Here is a 22,839-nt window from a genome sequence, read left to right as displayed (position 1 = left end):
AGGGAAATGGAAGAAAATGAGGAAGGGGACGACACAGGTGAAGTAGAAGAAAACAGTAAAGGCATTAAACTTAGAAATATAGACAAGAGCAGCGCAATATAAAGTGGAAATGATTACTTCTATGGATTCAATGAGGGAGGAGACGACAACCTCCCCCGATTAGAAAGTCTAGAGGAAAAACTACCAAAAATTAACAAATCATGGGAGGTTAGATTTAGCCAACTTGCACTGATTACATAAAGAGTTGATCAATTGGAAGAACTAAAGAACCAGAACCTAAATAAAGAAATAGAAGAATTAAAAAGACAGTTAAAAGAAGTAAAGGGTGAAAATGAGGAATTGAAGAGAAATAATAAAGATAATGAAGAGTCCATAGCAAAAGAGGTAAGTGGATGGAAAAAGGTTCAGGAGAATAGCAAAATTTAATTTAGAGATATAGTGAAACAACAGATGAAGGAACACACAAAGGACACAGATAGTAAAGTGAGCGAGAAGGAGAATATAGTAAGAGACTTAGCAGATAAAAAATGTATATATTAGGAATAGAAGAGAAATAATAATCATAATAGGACTACAAGAGTAAGAGATGAGAAAGAAAGAGTGACCAAGGTACTAAAAATATTTCAAGAAGGTGAACAGGAAATAGGAAAAAAAAAGATATATATATGTAGGCTAGGAAAATACAGTATAGACAAGACCAGACCAATTAAGGTTAAATTCAAGTCACAAACAACAGCAGAGAATGTCTTATCAAAAGCAGGAAAACTAGCAGAAAGTGATCAGTACAAACAGGTATGGATAAAAAGAGAGGTGAATAAAGAGAAAAGAGAGGAAGAAAAAACAAGAAGAATCGAAGTTAAGGGAAAAATGAGAACAGAGACAAAGAGAAATTCTATTGGAGAGTAGTGGATATGAAAGTGAGGAAATGGTTCATAGGAGAGAAAAACAGAAGGGAAACAGAAAACAGGATGGAGGTAACAGAAAATTAAAAGTATCCTTCACAAATATAGATGGATTAATAACAGGCTTGAATGAACTGAATGATTACCTGATGGAAAAGGAACCTGACATAATGGGAATTGTGGAGACAAAATTGAAAGGTCCATTACCACCCAACAGTGTAGGACATGGTGTATATAATTATTGGATTAGAAACAGAGAAGTAAAACAAGGTGGTGGAGTTATGTTCCTGACTAAGAAGGATATAAATGTGAGGAATGTTACGCATGGAAAGAATAGAGTGGAGATGATTATGATGGAAATAGAGGACAGGGACAAGAAGACCAGGAAGTTTGTGACAAATTATGTGCCTCCTAAATCGGCTGGAGACGACCTATGGGGAAATGTACTACTTGATATGATTATAGAACATACAGTGACACAGAGGATACAAGAGAATACAGGTATAGAAATGAGGAAGAGCCATCGAGACTAGACCTAATAATCACATCAGAACCTGAAATAGTGGACAAGATTGAATATAAGACACCACTAAGTAAAAGTGACCACATATTAGTAGAACTGGAAGTAAATGAAGAAAAATACATGAGAAAAAACAAACAATATAGAAAAGGAAGAATGATGTATGGGAAAAAAATTGATCAAATCATTATTACTATTATTATTATTATTATTTCAAAAGGCAAACTGGGAAAGGATATACAAAGAGGAAACAACAGTAGAAAAGAAATTTAATTTTTTTAACAAAAAATGTATAAGGAAGGAGTGGAAAAGTATGTTCCAAGACAAAAACAAGAAAAGGGATATGTAAAATGTTGGTACAACAAAAGGTGTAGGGAGTTAAAAGATAAAAGGGATAAAACTTGGATAAAATTGAGTAAAGACAAAAAATCCGAAAAATGGAAAATATATACTGGTTATAGAAATAAATATGTACAAGTGCGCAGAGAAGAAAAGAGAAAATACGAAAAGGATGTCATAGAAAAATGTAAAGATCAACCAAAACTATTTTATAGATTTGTAAACAAACTGAAAAACAAGAATTGGTGAAACTACGGCAATGAGGAATAGAATACACAGAGGAAATGGAAATGGCAGAAATTATGAATAAGCATTTTAAATCAGTGTTTACGATGGAGAACATACAACTTAGAGATGTCGAGTGGGAGGGGAAAGTCCCCCTCCCCCTATGAAAGAGATAGAAGTAACAAGGAATGAAACAATGAATCACTTGAGTAATCTCAATGTTAGAAAATCGCATGGTCCAGATCAAATGGCAAACTGGATTTTGAGAGAATGCAGAAACGAACTAACAGACAAAATACATAGTCTAATAAGCAGTTCATTGAAGGAAGGAAAAGTTCCAGAAGATTGGAAAAGATCAAATATAGTACCAATATATAAAGGGGAAACAAAGAAGACCCTACAAACTATAGACCAGTCTCTCTTGCAAGTACGGTTGCAAAAATCTGTGAAAGAATGATCAAAATTAGATGGGTAAAGTATTTGGAAAAATGTACAAAATCCGAGGCAGCTTGGGTTTAGACAAGGAAGATCATGTGTCACAAACTTGATGTGTTTATATTCAAGACTAATAGATATAATACAGGAAAGAAATGGATGGGCCAATTGTGCCTTTCTAGACCTGAAAAAAAAAAACTTTTGATATGGTGCCACATAAGAAATTGCTAAAGAAATTAGAAACTGCAGGAGAAATATAGGGCAAACTACTCAAGTGGATGGAAGACTTCTTGCATGATAAGAAAATGAGAGTGGTGATAAGAGATAAATATTCCAATTGGGATGAGGTGATTAGTGGAGTTCCACAAGAAACACCGAAGATTGTGAGTCGCTGCAGAGTGATCTCAATAAAGTATGGGAATGGAGTAGGAAGTGGGAGATGGAATTCAACATTAATAAATGTAGTATAATGGAATTCGGAGAAGCAAAAAAGAATAGTGGGATCATATACACTGGGAGGGAAAGAAATTAAAAAGTGGAAAAAGAGAAGGACCTAGGAGTCATTATTATGAATAATATGTCCCCTGAGAAACATATAAAAAAATAAATTGAGAAACTTATAATATATTAAGAGCAATAAAAGTGCCGTTTGAATACCTGGACGAAGAAATTGCGAAGAAAATACTCTCTCTCTCTCTCTCTTCTGTTAAATTCTTCTGATTCCTAATTCACTTTTGTAGCCCCTTTTCGTAGCCCTTGTTAGAAAAAATATCAATCAAATCAGCCATCCTCTCTCTCTCTCTTCTGTTAAATTCCTCTGATTCCTAATTCACTTTTGTAGCCCTTGTTAGAAAAAATATCAATCAAATCAGCCATCCTCTCTCTCTCTCTCTCTTCTGTTAAATTCTTCTGATTCCTAATTCACTTTTGTAGCCCTTGTTAGAAAAAATATCAATCAAATCAGCCATCCTGAGTCCACTGCTGACAATCCTCCTTCATAGCCTCCCATGATTCACACGACCGTGCCATCCTCTGCCACGTCACTCCTGCAAACCTCTCGATCTCTTCTCTCCACCTTCTGTCTGGTCTCCCTCTTCCACGCTTCCTATCTCGCGGCGTCCATTCAGTAACACACTTGCTCTATCACTCATCAGTCGTTCGCACTAACTTACCTGCCCAATTCCACTTCCTCTCTTTTACTGCCTCCACAATAGCTTTCACACTAGTCTGCTCTCTCACCCAACTTGCTCTCTTTCGGTCTCACACTGCTAACACGTCCCTGATGGCAAACAGGGAAATTCCTCATAGAAAAAATATACCGTCCACTATTTACATTTCTAAAAATACATACATACATACATATATATATATATATATATATATATATATATATATATAAGTTTTTTTTTTTTTTTTTTTTTTTTGCATGTTACAAAAATGGCCATGTTGTTGCGGTACATTAAGATATTTCTGTGAATCCCAAATGACTCCCCCACCTTATTCATGTACTCTCTCATTTCACCTCTGGAGGTGAGCAAGCATCTGAATATCTGACACCTCCCTTTCTCAACTTCATCGAAACGATTTCCCTAACAATAATTTGTATATACATTTACATGCGGGTGGGCTTTCTCATTCTTCTTTCTTTCTCTAATCAATTTCCTTTGGTAAAATATTGAATCTGCCTGAATGTAGCACTTCTGTGTGCAGTGTGGCTTTTGTAAATGAACATTTTATTCATGTTGTCATGACAGGACTTTATTCCTATGTGGAATTATTTTTTGCCTGTCTTGATTAATCTCTTAGGTTGTCCTTAAGCAATCTTATTTAGTCGAAGGACGCCAATATAGATGTCGAGTCATTCCAATTATTTTAGCAATTAGTTTAATCTTTATATGATTTGAATGCGTGTCTGTGCGTGCGTGCGTGCGCGCGCACGTGTGTGTATGTGTGCATTTACCTATTTGTATTTTACGGGAAGGGAAGCTACGCTCGTGGTGTCCCGCCTTTGTATCTCGCAGTGTCTAGTATACTCTTTAATTCGTGAATGGTTTTTGCACACACTATTACCCCGCCAATGGTGAAGAAGAGACTTGCGTTTGCACGCAAATACAAAGACTGGACTGCTGGACAGTGGTGGAAGGTACTGTTCAGTGACGAAAGTAGCAGCTCTGTTCATAACTAATTGTAGCTTCTTCAATAGCTAATTAGGAAGTCCATAATAACGCAAATTAAAACAGTCCAATTTGCTGATTACATGATTGTGAGCAAGCATTTTCATTGTATTTGCATCCAAATATTTCTTGAGAAACGAAATATTCCGTAGATGATATCCTGTTGTTCTTACCGCTCAATTGATTTGATCCTTGAAAGATAGAATACAGTCTATGGTCACACCTAAGCCTTTTCTTTTTCTAGTCATTAAGGTTCCATTAATCTGAAGAGTGTAGAGATGTCTACTAAGTATTTCAGCGGCTTTGACCCATCGTTTTTCGCTCATATTTCCGAAATAACCATTCACATCAGTATGATATATCAACACAGCCTGATTCACACCCTGCCCTAATTTTTGACGTAATAGTGCATTCACAAGTGTAATTACGGCGTTTACTCTTGATATTAAGTGTGTCGTAGCCGACACCCGTGAAGTAAATCGAACAAGTGAAGCTGTGACGTCATCACCACAAACTACCTCGTGTATCCCCTCCTCCTCCCCTCCCACTATTGCTCTCGTTTCCTACCCCCCCCCCCCCCATATGGTTTGCGTTATCCTGGTGAGCCGGGGCAGCAGGCAATATTACTCTCATTCTCCCATCGTTTAAGGCGAGTGGCGCATCGCTGTCATGTCCAACATGCCACGTTGCAGGTGTGGTTGTAAAACCGCAATTGCATTGCGACTTTTACACTATTTTAATCGAGAGAAAGCAGCCAAGAAAGTACGGATTAGTTTGGACAGGTAAGAAACATTTATTTCCTATTGGTGGCAATGAAGTTTTCAATGTCATCCCTGTAATGTCTGCATTGAAAACGATAACTTGATAATTGGGCCTATATATGAAGTATTACATCATGCACAAATATAATGTAAAGGTTTGCCTTCACCACACAGGCCTTATTATCGTGTCGCAGAGGCCATGGGAATGACCGTTAATGCTGTGAGGATGATGGTGAAGAACAGTACGAACTCTTGTTCTGGATCACCAACACTGCCCGTAACTAACAATATTACTCTTCCCAACAATTAGACATTCTGTTTTATCTTCTTTTAACTTAAATTGCTTGGAGTTCATCCATTTCCCCACATCTTTCATTATCATACCTATCTTAACTTCAGTATTCACTACTTCATTCAATATAAAATAAAACTGTGTATCATCAGTGTACAGTTTAAAGTCAGCTACAAGTATACGTAAGAGTTCACTTGTGTACACACACAAGAGAATGGGGATCAGTTCACTCCCCTGAGCGACTCCTCTATGTATATGTCTAGTGTCAAAAAATTATGTTCCTATTTGTACACAATAAGATCTGTTTTCAAGATAACTCCTCAAACATTTAAGTGTATCACCTTCAATCCCAATGTTCTTACAGTCTTGAAGTAATAGTGTGCCACAGTATCAAATGCAGCACTCGGGTCAAGTAAAATAAAAACACTGCACTTGCCTTCATACATGTAAACAAGCAGATTGTTTACAACAGAACAAAGAGTATCTGTTGAATAAAGATGTGTATAGGCCAACTGATTATCAAGTAATACATTCACTAATTGGAGATGCTCCATTAACTGATTAAGAATTACTTTTTCAAGAATCTTTGACAGAAATGTCAGATTAGATATTGGTCTAAAAGAACTTAAACTCTGAGGATCTAGTTTACCCTTAACAGTAGATTTTACAATTGCCCTTTTTTTCACTCCAGAAAAATATTCTTATCAATGCTTCTATTAACCATATCAGTCGAAGTCTTAATCACTAAAATTCTCACTTCGATCTCTTGATATCATTCATCAGTAATGGGTCATTTACACTATGTGAATTTCACCCTGTGATATATTTTACTACACATCTTGATGGAAACATGATGACTTGATTTCAGGAATTGTACACTCCACTTCAGGCTTCTGACTCTCACTGACATTATATTTCCTAATGATATCTTCAGTTTTCTTTTAAAAGAAATCAAGAAACATATTTGCCAGTTCAGCATCAGCAAATCCATCAGGCAATCTCATAAATTTTTTATTTCTAGACAGACTATCCAGCACAGTATACAGTTTGTTAATGTTTAATCCTGTCTCCAACACCTTATTTCAATAGTATTCCCTTTTTCTTTTCATCACCAGATTGTTTTCTATGTTCTTTGCTACTTGATATGCTCTCCTTGCCTCCTCATTTTTATATCTACACTATAGTTTTTCTTTCCTCTCTTTCTCTCTCTCTTTTTTTCCCTAAGTATTTCAGTATTAAACCAAGGTGCATGATCCTTTGTCACTATTTCCTTCTCAGCTTAAGGGCACATGGTGTTATACTCTTCTCTTGTAATCCTGTTATATAACATAACAGGTTACACATTGTCTAAATTCCACTAACCCATGGTCACATATTAGTGAAAGAATTCACTAATAGTTTTGGTTGATACTGACAGGTTTCTATTTTGTTCTATATTAAAAGGAACCAAGATGTGGAGGCATAGTGCAGTGTGATCCTTATCAACTGTTTATACACAGAGATTTTCTTTTTGTTACTTGCATGTCTGATACACCCATCACTCACTCTGTATCACACAAGTACAAACAAATGAATGTAAAATAAAAATAAAAATAAAAAATTTACATTAACCTGGAACTTGTACTCTAGAACAAGTCCCAACAAAATCACAAACACACCTAGATCACAAAACTAACAATCTTTGACAAACCCTCAAATTCCATACACAAACACTCCCAAGTATCAACCCAACTAATCCCCTCCAAGACAAGTACAAACCACACTGGCATGCATGCATTCAAGCCATCATACTACAATGAAACAATAGAAACATAAAATAGGTCTAGCCACAAGCTTAAGTTGTCAATTCCCCCCAGATGCAACCACCATACACAAGTTAGAACACCTCATAATACAATGCATACTTTAACCCTACACAAAATCCTTCTTAATGTGACTTATCTGCCAATCCAGTGGTTATTACTGGTTACTTGGGAGTTATTAGTATCCCATAAGAAGACCTAGTGCAAAAGACTGACTGATACAGCTGTGAAGATAATAAATAAATATATAATTTTAATGTTATGTAGAAGATAAATTGGGGAGAGGAGACACTCAAAATCTATTAAAAGCTAACATGAAAGTTAGTTCACAGGGTTCTATGGGGGTAGCCCCTGCCAGGATCTACAACTAAACCCAGGAAGCTGGGTCCAGGAGTATACTCCCCAGCTATCTGATGAAATATGTGGTTAGGTTAGTTTAGGTTATGTTGTGTTTGGCAGAATAAACCTTGGGTGGGTACCTGCAAAAATTTAACCATGATTTGGTATGCCTTTCATAAAAGCACCTTAGTAACGACACAACTTTATTTGGGTAATTGAATAAAATACAAAAATATAAGCAACATAAAACTTGGAGAAGTTAAGTCCCACAACTTAAGTCCAAATAGTGTACCCAAGTCTTATAGACTGGTACACGCTCTGATCTCAAAATGGACTGGATCGACCCACTGAAAATTCATGGTTGCCATCTTGTTGGGACCACTTTTGAGATCTCAAGACATTGTGTACATCAAGGTTTGAAAAAGGTGGGTGAACTTTTAATGAGCAGCTTCATGAACCAATACGAGATATCACATACAATAATTGACAAAAGTTTAGGCCGGGTGTGTGTCAGACAAGTTGTAGCATGATAAAAGTTTTATAAAAAATATTAATCTTACCCTTAATACTTTGTTGGGCATCCTTTGCATTTCTTGACATCCCTCAGGTGTTGTGGCACGGACATAGCAAGGTCATGTAGCTTTTGGGTAGGTATAGCATCCCAACAACCCCTAATTTCCTTCTCCAGCTTGGGGAGAGTGCTGACGTCCTTTCCTTGTAACCCGTGTTTAACCACCTGCCAAAGATTTTCAATCAGGTTTAAATCTTTAAGAAATGCACTATACAGATTACTAAGCCAATATTATTTTCAAGACCAATAAAATCAGTAGTAAATCAAGTGCTCCCAAATATAAACCCAGAAAACATACTTAAAGACATGTCAGACCAAAATTAGCCTGGATAGACATAAAATACTATCAGTACAAAATCAGCTTAGTAGCAGATAATATGCCCCAAATGCTTATTGCACAGAAAACACAGAACACTTCATCTTACACTGCCCAGCATTTCCTTATTTCAGAAAGTCTAGTCACTGAATGACAGTGGGCCAATCAAAATGATTGAATTCCACTGGCCATGGTTCTCCTGCAAGAGAAATCTAATGCTGTAGGTTGACATGATAATTTGGACAGTAGGTGGGAGTGACCAACATTTTCTCCTTATGTAGGGGGAGGCATCACCAGCCTGTTTTTTTATTTTATCCTGTACTTAAATGTATATATGAATGCATTTATATCGTGTGCAGAGGGTTTCACTCTGCTGAATAAAACTGCCTGGTGGAACACCACAAGTCATTAGTAACTGAAAGGATTTAGATAACTTCTTGTTGGTAAGGAGACGAGTTGTTTGCCGTAACTTTATCATAAGTGTGTAATCTTGCTACATGTTATTCAAGCACTTTGTTTTGATTTTATAGGATGAGGCAGGAGCCAACAGTGCAGGAGCAGATAGTACCAATAGTTCAGTGACTGATCCTGTTTGGAGTGGTCAAGGAAAAACACTTAGTAGAAATAGAAATAGAAATGGAAGAAGACAACATTTAAGATGTAAGAAGAAAAGAACTGAACAGTACTCAAGTAATGAATGTTTGGATGGCACTGAAGCAGAAGTGTACATTGATGTGGCTGAACATCATGAGGACTCGAGAAAGAGAAAACAGTCTATGGATGATGATGAGTTGGTAAGTGTGAGTGATGGGATTAGATATATAAAGAGAGAAGACAATGTAGGTGTAAAGATTGAAATTTCCCAGGAATACCTTTTTGATGAACCTTCAGGAGAGCAAGAGGTTGAGAAGAATAGGAGTGATGGAAAGGAGTACCCAACTGTAAATGATGGGAAGATGTATAAGAATAGTGAGTATGATTATGATAATGTAAAGACTGAAAATTCACAGGAATACCTATTTGTTGAATCTTTTGGACACCAAGATAATGTGAAAGATAAGAATGAATTTGAAGATGTTGAACAAGATATCATCACAAAATATGGGTCAGATTTACAATCTACTAAAGTAGTAGAGAGACCTTCGACTTCACCAGGATGTTCGAGTTTCACACCAGGTCATTTTCCAATGGAAGTCCCAGCAACAGAAAAGAAAAAAAATCCGACAAGAAAATGTGTTGTGTGTTGTCTTAAGTGTGACCAGACAGGAAAACCAGTGAGGAAGGAGTCACGATATATGTGTAAACACTGTAATGTAGCTTTATGTATAGTACCGTGTTTTGAAAAATATCATATCAATAATCATTCATAAAAAAACAGAGAAAGGTATATTTTATTTCTAATATTATATGTATGTATATTTATATATACATGTATGTATATGTATATATATGTGTGTATTTGTTTCTGCATCTGAATTATGGGAAGATAAGGTAAGATGAAATGAGTATACTGTTCTATTCACATTTACTTTTGGTTTTGAAAATTGTAAAATAAAACAAATATAAAGAATAGTAAAAAAGTGTAAAAGTAAAATATTTCCTTTTCTTTTGACTATAAAGTTGGAAAAAAGGCAATAAATAAAAAAGGGGAAGACAACTTATCTCATTTTTGCCAGAAATGATATCTTCAAAATAAATTTTCAAGCAAAATATTGGAAATAGATAAGAATAAAAGTTATTTCTATAATCAACATAAAAAAAAACAATAATTTTTTTTTTAAATGAAACATCCTCAAAAAAAAAAAAAAAAAAAGTTGCAGGGTAAGGGGTTAAAATTATGTTTGGAAAATATAGAAAGCACAATAACATTGTGAGAGTTGTTGAACTCCATAAAGTGGAAAGAAAAACAAAGAAATAGCTGAAATTACCGGTGTGAACGAGAAGACAGTGTCTCGGCTCCTTCAGAAATGGCATCAGGGTGGAGGGGGAAATATGTACATACATATACCAAAGACTTTTTTCCCCCTTACACAGGAGGTAGCCAAAAGACAAAGGTATAGAAACCACTCCCACCCATTCCATCCCCTACATACTCCACTCCCCATTACTCTTTTCCCTCCCTCTTATCTTGGCACCTCCTGGATGACTGGTCATCCCAGCATCTTGTCCACTGGCCTGGGTCAGAAGCAGTGTCGCAAGACACAGTACATCCACAGCAAGGCCACTTCATTAATTCGACGACCATCCCTCTCTGTCCCCTCGTGCAGAAAAGGAGAAGACAGGGAGAAATTCCTTCAGGCTGTGTCAATTTATTTCTCATACATACTCGATCCCTCACCCCCATCCCCCACCCACTTCCCCTCATGCATCACAGCATCATCCATCCACAACCCTTCTCCATTCACCCCTATCTTCTGTCCTTTCCCGTCCTTCCTCAACAGACATTCCTCTCTTTTGTAATGCCTCTTTTACCCCATCCATCCATCTCATCCTAGGATGCCCCCTCATGTTCACTCCTTCCACACCTCTTTTACTAATCTTTCTTCACTCATTCTCTCCATGTGTCCAAACCATCCTAATACTCTTTCATCAACCCTATCTCCCAACTCCCTTTCCACCCCTGTTCTCCTCCTCACCTCCTCATTTCTCACTCTATCCAGCCTAGTAACCCCTATCATACTTCTCAGGCATTTCATTTCAAACACATTCAAATTTCTCTCTTCCTCTCTTATGTTCCATGTTTCTGCCCCCATACAGTGCTGTCAGCACAATCACTCCTTCATATAATCTCCTCTTAGCATCCATTCCCAAATGTCTATTTCTCATTACACTTTTTAATCCCCCAAGGCATTTAATTGCTTCTCTCAATCTACATTCTACCTCCACCCCCACTCATCCCTTTCCTGCCACATTCACACCCAAGTATCTAAAACTATCCACTTCCTTCAGTCTCCCTTAATACTCACTTCTTGCCTGCTGCCACTCTCTCCCCTTGTACATTTCATCACCTTTTACCCATATTCATCTTCAACTTCCTTCTTTCACACACCGTCCCAAACTCTGTCACTAACTTTCTCCATCCCTCCTCTGATCCTGCTAAAAGCACAGTGTCGTCAGCAAAGAACAGCTTGCTTATCTCCCACTTTTCCCCATTTTCTTTAACCCTCTCCAACCCCCAACCCACTACCCTTGCATTCACCTCTTGCACCACCCCATCAATGCATAGATTGAACAGCCAGGGCGACATAACACATCCCTGACAAAGTCCCACTTTTACCTCAAATCACTCTCTCCATTTCTAATCCTAACACAAGCTCTACTACTCTCATAAAAACTCTTGACTGCCCGTAACAGCTTTCCTCTTGTCCCATATATCTGCAAAACCTCCCACAGTTCTTTTCTGTCTACCCTGTCAAAAGTCTTTTCCAAATCCATAAAAGCCCAAAAAAAAACATCTTTACCTTTTCCTATATCTTTTTCACATATCTATCTTGCCACAAAAATCTGATCTACGCAAGCCCTACCTGTCCTAAACCCACTGTTCCTCACCAATTACTCCCTCTGTTCCTTTCCTAATCCTCTCAATCAAGAACCTCACATAAGCCTTCCCAACTACCATTAACAAGCTGATCCCTCTGAAAATACTACACCCACACTTGTCCCCATTTCCCTTGTGAAGTGGAACTATACAGGCACTCCTCCAGTCCTCTGGCACTCTACCCTCTCTTAAACAAACATTAAATAACCTCACCAGCTAGTCCACCAACAGTGTACCTCCTTTTTTCAGACATTCTGCATGACATCCTTTCAGCCCAGGTGCCTTACCTGCTCTCATCATCTTAGCAACTACCTTCACTTCATCTTTCCTTATTTATCATACATTTCCTTCACTCATCACTGTCATTTTCTTAGTGCTTCCCACAACAACTACCTTTCCTTCCCTATCCTCCTTCACATTTAGCAACCCCCTACAACACTCAGCCCATCTTCCTCTTACTGCTTTCTCTTCCATCACCATCTCTCCCTCTGCACCTTTTACCTTTTCTTTATTTGATTTGCTTCCTCTTCCTCTTTTAATTAAAAAAAAAAAAATTATATTACTTTCAAAATTTTCTGCCGTACTCTTACCCCATTTTGCATCTGCTCTCCTCTTTGCCTCCTATATCTTATGCTTTACTTCTCTTTACTTTGTACCTCTCATACAATTCCCTCATCCTAATTTGTAACCAATCTATGAAAGCCTTCTTTGCTTCCCCACCCCACCACTTGCTACCCTTTTATTTCCTCCCATCCTCCTTGTTCCACATACCATCTTTGAACCATCCCCATTCCTCATCCACTCTTAGTTTTACTCTATACTTCACTCCCTCCCACTTCTTATACTCCTTCTCCCTTTCTTTCTCATTTAAGCAGTTCACTCTAAGCAACTCCCTACCTTCTGCCCTTTTCCTCTTTCTCCACTCTCAGCTTACCTTCCACCAGAAAATGATCTGATATTCCCCCACTCTCTCCCTTTAGAACATGTACATCCTTAACTCTTCCTACGATACTCCTGGTTACCAATATATAGTCCATCAACGCTCTGCCACCCTTCCATCCACCACCCTCTCCCATGTGTATTTATGCTTGACTTTCTTCCTAAGCACGGTATTTGCTATCATCAACTCTCTTTCGAGACGCATCTCCACCATCAACTCTCCACTATGCTTTTTTCCTGGAACTCCATACTTCCCAATCACTCTGTCTATTTCTTCATTTCCTACCTTAGTATTAAGGTCTCCCAAAACCACTACATTGACATTTCTCCCTAATCCCTCTATGCACTCATTTAAATCCATCCAAAATGCCTCCCTTTCCTCCAATACCACTACATTGACATTTCTCTCTAATCCCTCTATGCACCCATTTAAATCCATCTCAAAAGCCTCCCTTTCCTCTACACTCTTCTCACTACCAGGACCATACGCACTTACAAAAACCCACATCTCCCTTCCCAGCTTCACCTTCATCAACATTACCCATGAAGAAACCTCCTTCCACTCCACCACACGCTTACCTATCTCTTCACTTACTAGTATAGCCATCCCTTCTCTCCCTTTTCCTCTCTTCACTCCTGAGAACCTCCCAATAACACTCCCAAACTCACACTCGCACCTCCCTTTCAACTTAGTTTCACTCAATGCCAACATATCCATCTTCTCACAAACATACTGCCTGTCTCTTCCCTTTTACTCTCATTTGTACTACATCCATGCACATTAAAAGACCCAGAGCTTATGGTACTGTTTGGAAAACTCGTAGACCATTTTTTTTTTTTTTTTTAGGAACGTCCCGTGTGGAGCTACAAGCAGGTTTCCTACTCCTATCCCCCGTCGCGAAGGTATTTCTCCCCGTCTTCTTTTCTGCATGGGGGGACGGAGAGGGGGTGTGGTCGCTGATTTAATGAAGTGGCCTTGCTGTGAGTGTGCCGTGTCTTGCGACACTGCCTCTGAACCAGGGTAATGGACAAGGTGCTGGGAGGTGCGAAGATAAGAGGGAGGGTGGAGGGGAGTGGAGTGTATTTTAGGGATAGAATGGGTGTGAATGGTTTTTATGCCTTTTTCTTTTTTGGCTACCTCCCTTGTAAGGGGAAAAAGCCTTGGTATATGTACGTATGTATATGTATGAAGACCCCCCAAAAACATCGTTACCTTTTACTAAAGCTTTCTCACATATCTGTATTACCACAAAAATCTTATCCACGGAACCTCTACCTAAACCTAAACCCACACTGTTCCCCACCAACTACTTCATCAATTCCTCTCCTAATCCTCTCAAAACCCTTCCATAAGCCTTCCCAACCACACTGAACAAAATTATCCATCTGAAACTGTTACACTCACATTTGTCTCCTTTTCCAATGTGAAGCTGAACTATACAGGCAGCCCCCCCCCCCAGCAGTATTCTCCCATAGACACACATTAAACCTCATTAGCCAGTCCGCTATTGCTGTGCATTCCTTCTTCAGACACTCCACATGACACCCATCTAACCCAGGTGCCTTACCTGATCTCATTATTTTAATAACTACTTTTAATCAAAATTAATTTGAAACATGTACTTAAAGAAATTCTATAGTATTTTCTAAGAAATTACAGTATTGTATCTTACATTGTATGGGATTTTGGGTGGGGGATTATGCACTGTATTCTTAATGTTGTTGTACACTGCTTTAAACATGCAAACTGTTCTGTATGTGTCATTGCATGAAAATAGTCATAAAGTGCTTTTTCAATAATAGCCACAAAGTTTATCAATGATTTTGAACAGAGATTTACTTAGAAACCATTGAATGAGGGTTGGTACATGTGGTGCGTGTAAGATGAGAGAGACTATGGAAAGTGTGAAGTGAGGTGGATAATCCATAGAAAAAGCTTTGCACTTTATTTAAATTTTTCGAGTGTGAAACTTCACATTATATAAAACTTTCTATCATGTAACCAGAATATCATTGTTGGCAGTATAATTTGTAAGAAATATATTTCTACAACACCTGATCTTAATTCATCCACACTACTGTCACTTTACAAACAAAATATTTTTTTCCGCTGACTGAATTTTATTCACCTACATTTTATGTATCGCCGTTTTCGTGGGAAATGATAGAATATGAGAATTACCATAAACAATATTATAAAATAAGAAGTAAGGAACACAGTTAATTTAACATTACTAATGATTATAAACTGCAAAATTCACAAAATTCCGGGTTAGATAATAAAGAGCCATAGTGGTCGGGGGCATTTGATATACGAGAGGGTCTTCTCAAGGCTAATGAAGGTTGACTGTTTTGATTTGAATCGGTGGGGAAAGATATCGGGCTGACCGGTGTTTCGGTGTGAACTTTGTCTTTCATTGGGTTATAGGTAATTTCAGTATTAACCGTATTTCGTTCGTCAGTGGAAGGTTGCAGTTGATTTAGGCCATTGTGTCTGAGAGACATCGTTAACTTACATCCATCGGGATATTTAATGTGGACATACGTTGGGTTTGTCTCTGTTAGTTTGACCTGATCTACTAAGGGTTCGTTTTTGCTCTGCCTAACGAACCTGATTAGTACTGGCCCACGAGTTATCAACCACGACGGTAAGGATTTGCCAGAAATCGAACGTCGCTGGAACCTGAAGAATCGTTCGTTCGGGGTTGTGTTAGTATAGACGTCAACACAAGTGATAGATTGCAAGGCATCAGTGAGTACGATATCCCAACACTGATCTGGAATATTGTGTGACTTTAGAGCAAGTCTGACAGTCTTCCAAATTATAGCATTATACCTCTCTACTTGTACAATGCCAATTGATTGTTGCTATCCCCTTTTAAGAGAGATAGGTCTTGAGTTCTTAAGACATATATGAAAGACCCCGATCAGTGAATGAAATTTGCTATACCACAGAAAGCAAATGTACGTTCTAAGAGATTTATTACAATTGTTGTATGCATATCAGGACAGTAACCACGAATATATACTTGTTTTGTGGAGAGGGTGGCAATGGTCCTTTGAAATCCATGCTCAATCGTTCCTTGCCAATTTTCCTTAGTTCTTGCAGGTACTTGCCAAGTGCTTCACCAGGTTGCTGACGTCGGTGCACGGACATAAATTCCCAAGACAAAACTTCACCGGAAATAAGCTCACAAGACAAAAACTCACATTACATAATCTCATAAGACAAAATCTCACATGACATAAGCTCATGAGACAAAACCTCACATGTACAAGACATAGGCTCACACGACAAAAGTTCACACATTTAATATAAAAAAACTACAAAAACACACATTTCTATATTAAACTACTTTTTATATACATACGTCCTTAATGGAAAAAGATAAACCCTTTTGTATTTGCTATATCAAATTATTTAAAATATTCCATCACACGGTACCAATATACAATTAGAGACTGGAAATATTCTCTCCAATCTGATGCAGTGGCCTACAGCATTTCAAATGGTCATATAATTTCGTTGATTTTTGAAGCTATAGGATGCTGGTGTATGACTGACTAGTCAAATCGTAAACCATGTAAATAGCATTTGTACATGCATGCATATGCGGCCAATTTGAAGTGAGTATATTGATCCCTATACTATTAACCATATATGTATAATATATTCATTTTTGCCTTCCTCTCCCTATTAAAATTTCTGCGCCTATTCATAGTATATAAATATGAAAATGAGACATTTTAGGTCATGATCATTCAGCCTGGCAACAGTGGTAAAGATACAAAATTGTAATGATGATTAACCTTTATGATGATAATGATGTTGATTTTTAGCCATTTTTTAAACGTCCATGTGGCACCGCCGAAAAAGTGAAGCGTCTAAAAGAAACTAACACCGTAAGCTTGACTTGTGAACTTTTGTCGTTTTTTTCCGTTAGAGTGCAAGGCTGTAAGCTTATGTTGTGGAACCGCTGACGTCGCGTCGGTAGCAGATGTCGGGCAAATATCTCATAAATAATTATCACATTAAGCTTTTGGAGAGTATAAGGTATTTGTGAACTTTCATTGCGCCCACTTACATAGCATTTTGTGTATTCTTTGCAAGTAGGAGAAGTACAACAAGTTTTCTTTGTAACGTTTATTTTGGAAAATGATGGTCTAGAAAAACGTCACCCGCCCTCAGTAACCCCGCCGTTACCTAATCACAATGTTAGGAGGTAATAACTGGTCATGGATAAATTGTCATAAGTCAAACAAAATATCAACTTGGTGCAGCGCATATCTGTCCAATAAATTGGATCAAGCTTTCACGTAAGATGTGAAAGAAGACACTAGTCGTACAGAACTTTGTAAAAGCAAGAGATTGGAAGTAATCTTGCGAAATAACGAAGGTCAAGAACAACGGAACCGGGATACAAATGGAGAGGGTGACGTCCCAGAGACCTCGTCGCATAGGGTCACTCCACCTGCCAACAGAGCTCATCTGCAGTGCCAGGTTGTGCAACATATATATCCATGCATTGACTGTTATTACTCGTACTAAACACATTCCACATTCGATAACGCAGTACCTGCGTAGGAGGATAAATAAAGAAAACGAGTATTTACTCTTGTCAAATTTATTGCTGGAAAATAACGGGGCCTCGTTTGACCTAGACCAGAGGGTCCCTAATCTAAGACCCAACTGGCTCGTTTAACCATCAAGTGCATCGGATAGCGGCGTTTCCGGACACTCCGCCTCCGGAAGGGGACGTGGAGGGTCGACGTCGAAACGGTTCGGGTCGACGAGCAGGAGCTCTGGTCCTGGTCCTCGACTTCCACCCTGCCTTCTAGAAAGTTCTGGTCAGCAGCAATGGGGCGGACGTTCTCCTCTTCGCCAAAATCGGGGGTGAGGAGGAACGGGTCGGACTGGGGGGAGCCCCCGCCCTCCCCCTCCTGGAGAAACTCTGAAGTGATGAACTGGCGGAAGAGATCCTTGAACTCACCCAGAACTTTGCTGATCTCCGGATCCTCGGAGCGCGCCGGCAGAGTGCAGGGCACCCTCGGCACGACGGGGGAGGGGAACTGGTCCTTCATACACTCGGGGATGCTCCGGGAGAAGGAGAGGCTCGAGGCGGGAAGGTGGAATCGCACTTGCGGGACGGTCTGGGAGCCCACGGAGGACACCGCCCGGAATCGACTTCTCCTTTGCTTCTTGTGTGGCCTGACCGGTGTATTATCACCCTCCTCTTGAAGTCTGCGTTTCTTTAGGACGAGGGGCTGAAGAGACTTCCTCATGGTAAGATGCCTCTGGGCGGTCAGGAGATGCAGATCGGAAACGATAAAGAGTGCGGCGACTCATGGTGCTTGGTGATGAATGATTGAGCTCGGGACGCATCGTCCCCTTTTATACAATGTGTATGACTAGGATAGGCCACTCGACCGTTGGGTCGGTTGCCATTAGGATAAGTCACAACAGGCGATCTATCAAGCCAGGACATGGGTATACTATTTATGTCCATCTCAACTTGTTTTTTCCTTCTTGTATAGCTTCATAGTAACCACTATGGCACTCCCCAGGAGGGACGGAGGACGACACTGATATACATGGAGTGAGATTTTGTCCCCCACACCATCTACGTATTGTTTATTCAGTAACATTTCTTGATATTACAGATATATGCTTTTGCTTATCGAAAGATCCATTACATGTTCGAAAGGGCGTTTATTTTGACATTTTTCATTTATTATGTACTTTATTGGAATTAAAAAGTTCCCCCAATAGAATAAATAGCATATCACAAGATCTCTTGTTTATGGGTAGAAGCACTGCATGTTGAAGAATAGAACAAGTTCTAGAGTTCAGAGACTAGTAGACCCCTGTTCATAATATTTTGGATAGGTTCCTGAAAATTTGGATTCTTTTGTTTAGAATCCACGCGAACCCCAACGACCTTCAGATGAATGATTGAAAGAGCCCACGAACCAACAACACCCCTTAAAAAACAAAGCACAATTTACATTCTTCCATTTTCTTTTTCATTCATTTTTTTCCCCTGGAAAGGTAACGGCTAATGCTGCACCTACGCGACTCCTCACACCACTAGTTACTCTATCGATATTTCCTAAAATTCCAGATGACTTTTTGTTTATCGAACGAAAAATAAACTGTTCGCTGACATTGTTCTGGACGCTGCTTATTTGAAGTCAATCCAGGTTATGTGCTAATTTTCACTGGAAAAAGAGGTCAGATTACAAGCAAGTGAATGTGGTACACAATACATAATCTTGTATAGTTACCTGCGGAAAGTATTTGTCAGGTAAAATCATTGCTGATGGGCGACCCACACCACCTGCCAACATGACTTATTTTTATTGTTACTAGTCTTGGAGGAAAAAAAAAGTATGTATCTATCATTATTTTATTTATGTGTACCAAGACATGTCGAGAAACAACAACACCCTGCCATTCAGACGACTCTGGTCAGCAGCAACGGGGCGGACGTTGTCCTCTTCGCCAAAATCGGGGATGAGGAGGAACGGATCGGGCCGGGGGGAGCTCCCGTCCTCTGGAGAATGTCTGAAGTGATGAACTGACGGAGGTTCTTGAAGTCGCCGAGAACGGTGCTGATCACCGGATCCCCGGAGTGCGCCGGCAGAGTCCAGGGCACCCTAGGCACGGCGGGGGAGAGGAACAGGTCCCTCATACACTCGGGGATGTTCCGGGAGATGGAGAAGCTCAAGGCGGGAAGGTGGAATTGCATTACAGTGACGGCCCGGGAGCCCACGGAGGACAGAGCGCGAAAGTGACTTCTCATTTGCAGTTTCAGTTTCTTTGGGGCGAGGGTCGCACTGTCTACCTTATACTTCGAGGAACGTTCTTCTTGCCGGACACAAGATCGGAAACGATAACGAGTGCAGAGACTCGAGGTGCTTATTGACAAGTGACTGGGCTCACCACGCGGTCCCTCCCCACAAACATTTTTGCACGTATGCATAGTAAATGAATATGAAAATGAGACATTTTAGGCCATGTTCAATCATCACATGATCACGGCAACAGTAGAAAAAATACAAAATTATAATGATGATAAACCTTTATGATGATAATGATATTGATTTTAGCACAATTTTTTAAAGGTGTCCATTTGGTACCGCCGAAAAAATTGAAGCGTTCATATGGAAAATGTCTAGACTCTAGATGAAACAACACCGTAAGCTTGACTTGTGTGTTTTTCTTTGAGGATGTGCGTTTATGTCGTGTGATCTTTTGTCTTGTGAGCTTATGTCATGTGATCTTTTGTTTCGTGAGCTTATGTCGTATGATCTTTTGTTTTGTGAGCTTATATCATGTGATCTTTTGTCTTGTGAGTTTCTGTCGTGTGATATTTTGTCTTGTGAGCTTAGGCCGTGTGATCTTTTGTGAGTTTGTCATGGAACCGATGACGTCGCTAGCATATGTCGGGCAAATATTTCCTAAGGAATTCTCACATAAAGGTTTTGGAGATTATCCAGTATGTGTGAACTTTCGCCCGCCCTCAGTACCTCCCGTTGCCTGTGATTTAATCACAATGCCAGGTGGCGTAATAACTGGTCATGGATAAATTGTCGTAAATCAATCTAAAGGTAGCAGGTCCATCTGCCCCAGTGACGATGCGCACCAAGTCCATTCACACCAGAAGCTGGGCCACATCTACTCGTGGGGAAGTCGACGCGCCCCACTGCGGTCGCAAACGAAGCAAATTGTGACATTTTGTCAATAGTGGTAGAGTCGTGGAGATCCGGTGGAATCCTATACATCCGTTTGTCCTGTATTTCCGGTAGAATCGTGTAGATCCGGTGAGGTCCTATAGATCCGTTGGAGTCCTGCATATGCACCGGATTCCTGTAGATCCGGTGGAGCCCTGTAGATCCGGCGGAATCCTGTAGGTCCGGTGTGAGTTTATGTAGTCTGATATTTTGTCTCGTGAGTTTGTGTCCTGTGAGGTTTTATCTTGCAAATTTATGTTCTTTGGGGTTATTCTTGTGATGTTTTGTCTTGCAAGTTTATGTCCTTTGAGATTTTTCTTGTGAGGAGTCACTTTTTCTCTGTGGACTCCGTGGACTCCCGGACCGTCCCTGTAATGCAATTCCACCTTCCCACTTCGAGCTTCATCTACCGGAACATCTCCGAGTGTATGAAGGCCCTGTTCCCCCTCCCCCGCCGTGCCGAAGGTGCCCTAGACTCTGCCGACGCACTCTGGGGATCCAGAGATCAACACCGTTCTGGACGACTTCAAGAACCTTCGTCAGTTCATCACTTCCGAGTTTCTCTAGGAGGAGGAGGACGAGGGCTACACCCAAGCCCGATCCGTTCCTCCTCATCCCCGATTTTGGCGAAGAGGACAACGTCCGCCCCGTTGCTGCTGACCAGAGTCGTCTGAATGGCTGGGTGTTGTTGTTTTTCGACATGGCTAGGCACACATAGATAGAATAATGATAGATAAATACTTTATTTTCACCAACACGAGTACAATGAAAATATGTCATGTTGTCATGTGAGTCTCCCATCGGCAACGATGTTACCTGGCAAATACTCTCCCCAGGTATCTATATGAGATTATGACTTGTGTACCACATTCACACTTGCTTGTAATCTGACATCTTTTTACAATGACAATCAACACATAAAATGGATTGACTCTTCAAATAAGCAGCGCCCAGAACAATGCCAGCGAACAGTTTCTTTTTCAATCGATAACCCAAAAGTCATCTGGAATTTTATGAAATCTCAATGGAGTAACTGGTGGTGTGAGGAGTCACGTAGCTGCAGCATTAGCCATTACCTTTCCAGGTAAAAAGAAAATGTAAGTAGTGCTTTGGTTTTAAGGGGTGTTATTGGTTCATGGGTTCTTTCAATCATGCATCTGAAGGTCGGGGTTCGCGTGGATTCTAAACAAAAGAATCCAAGTTTTCAGGGATCGATCCAAAATATTATGAACAGGGGTCCACTAGTCTCTGAACTCTAGAACTTTTTCTATTTTTCAACATGCAGTGCTTCTACCCATAAACAAAAGATCTTGTGATATGCTATTTATTCTATTGGGGAAACTTTTTAACTCCAATTTGACGCAGCCCGAAGGGATTTCTCCCCGTCTTCTCCTTTTATGCATGGGGGGACGGAGAGGGGGGGGGTCGCCGATTTAATGAAGTGGCCTTGCTGTGGATGTGCTGTGTCTTGCGACACTGCTTCTGACCCAGGGCAGTGGACAAGGTGCAGGGATGACCCGTCATCTGGGAGGTGCTAAGATAAGAGGGAGGGTGGAGGGATGTGGAGTGTATTCAGGGATGGAATGGGTGGGAATGATTTTATGCCTTTTCCTTTTTGGCTACCTCCCTTGTAAGGGGGAAAAAGCCTTGGTATATGTACTGTATGTATGTTCAAATGAATTTTGATGAAAAGTAGTTATTAAAATAATGAGATCAGGTAAGGCACCTGGCTTAGATGGGTGTCATGTGGAGTGTCTGAAGAAGGAAGGTACAATAATAGCGGACTGGCTAATGAGGTTTTAATATGTGTCTATGGGAGGTACATACTGCTCAGGGACTGCCTCCATAGTTCCACTTTACATAGGAAAAGGGGACAAATGTAAGTGTAATAGTTTCAGATGGATCAGTTTGTTCAGTGTAGTTGGGGAGGATTAGGAGAGGAATAGAGGAAG

At 39.7% G+C, this 22,839-nt stretch overlaps 1 protein-coding gene across 2 annotated transcripts; it reads left to right on the top strand.

Moving 5' to 3' along the window:
* Window positions 1-5,183: 5,183 nt before the first annotated feature.
* On the top strand, window positions 5,184-10,342 carry LOC143022416 (uncharacterized). Of its 2 annotated transcripts, XM_076180595.1 has the most exons (3): window positions 5,184-5,377; window positions 5,531-5,633; window positions 9,207-10,341. In XM_076180595.1, exons 1-3 carry the CDS (start codon window positions 5,265-5,267, stop codon window positions 10,044-10,046), a joined length of 1,056 nt encoding a protein of 351 aa, XP_076036710.1. In that variant the 5' UTR covers window positions 5,184-5,264; the 3' UTR covers window positions 10,047-10,341. The 2 variants fall into 2 exon arrangements, with proteins under 2 accessions (XP_076036710.1, XP_076036711.1); XM_076180596.1 differs by lacking the exons at window positions 5,184-5,377; window positions 5,531-5,633 and adding an exon at window positions 8,243-8,896 and having other exon boundaries at window positions 9,207-10,342.
* Window positions 10,343-22,839: the final 12,497 nt, after the last annotated feature.

This window comes from Oratosquilla oratoria, chromosome 44, assembly GCF_046742065.1.
Source record: "Oratosquilla oratoria isolate Oo_2021 chromosome 44, ASM4674206v1, whole genome shotgun sequence".
Taxonomy (NCBI): domain Eukaryota; kingdom Metazoa; phylum Arthropoda; class Malacostraca; order Stomatopoda; family Squillidae; genus Oratosquilla; species Oratosquilla oratoria.
Note: the sequence above shows the minus strand (reverse complement) of the source record. Positions and strands in the feature narration are given on the sequence as shown.

Bases quoted from the DNA above. Each gene is read 5' to 3' on its own strand.
- LOC143022416 (XM_076180595.1), top strand. From the start codon at position 5,265: ATGTCCAACATGCCACGTTGCAGGTGTGGTTGTAAAACCGCAATTGCA. The intron at 5,378-5,530 runs GTAAGAAACATT...TTCACCACACAG, and splicing joins GTACGGATTAGTTTGGACAG to GCCTTATTATCGTGTCGCAG. The intron at 5,634-9,206 runs GTAACTAACAAT...TTGATTTTATAG, and splicing joins CTGGATCACCAACACTGCCC to GATGAGGCAGGAGCCAACAG.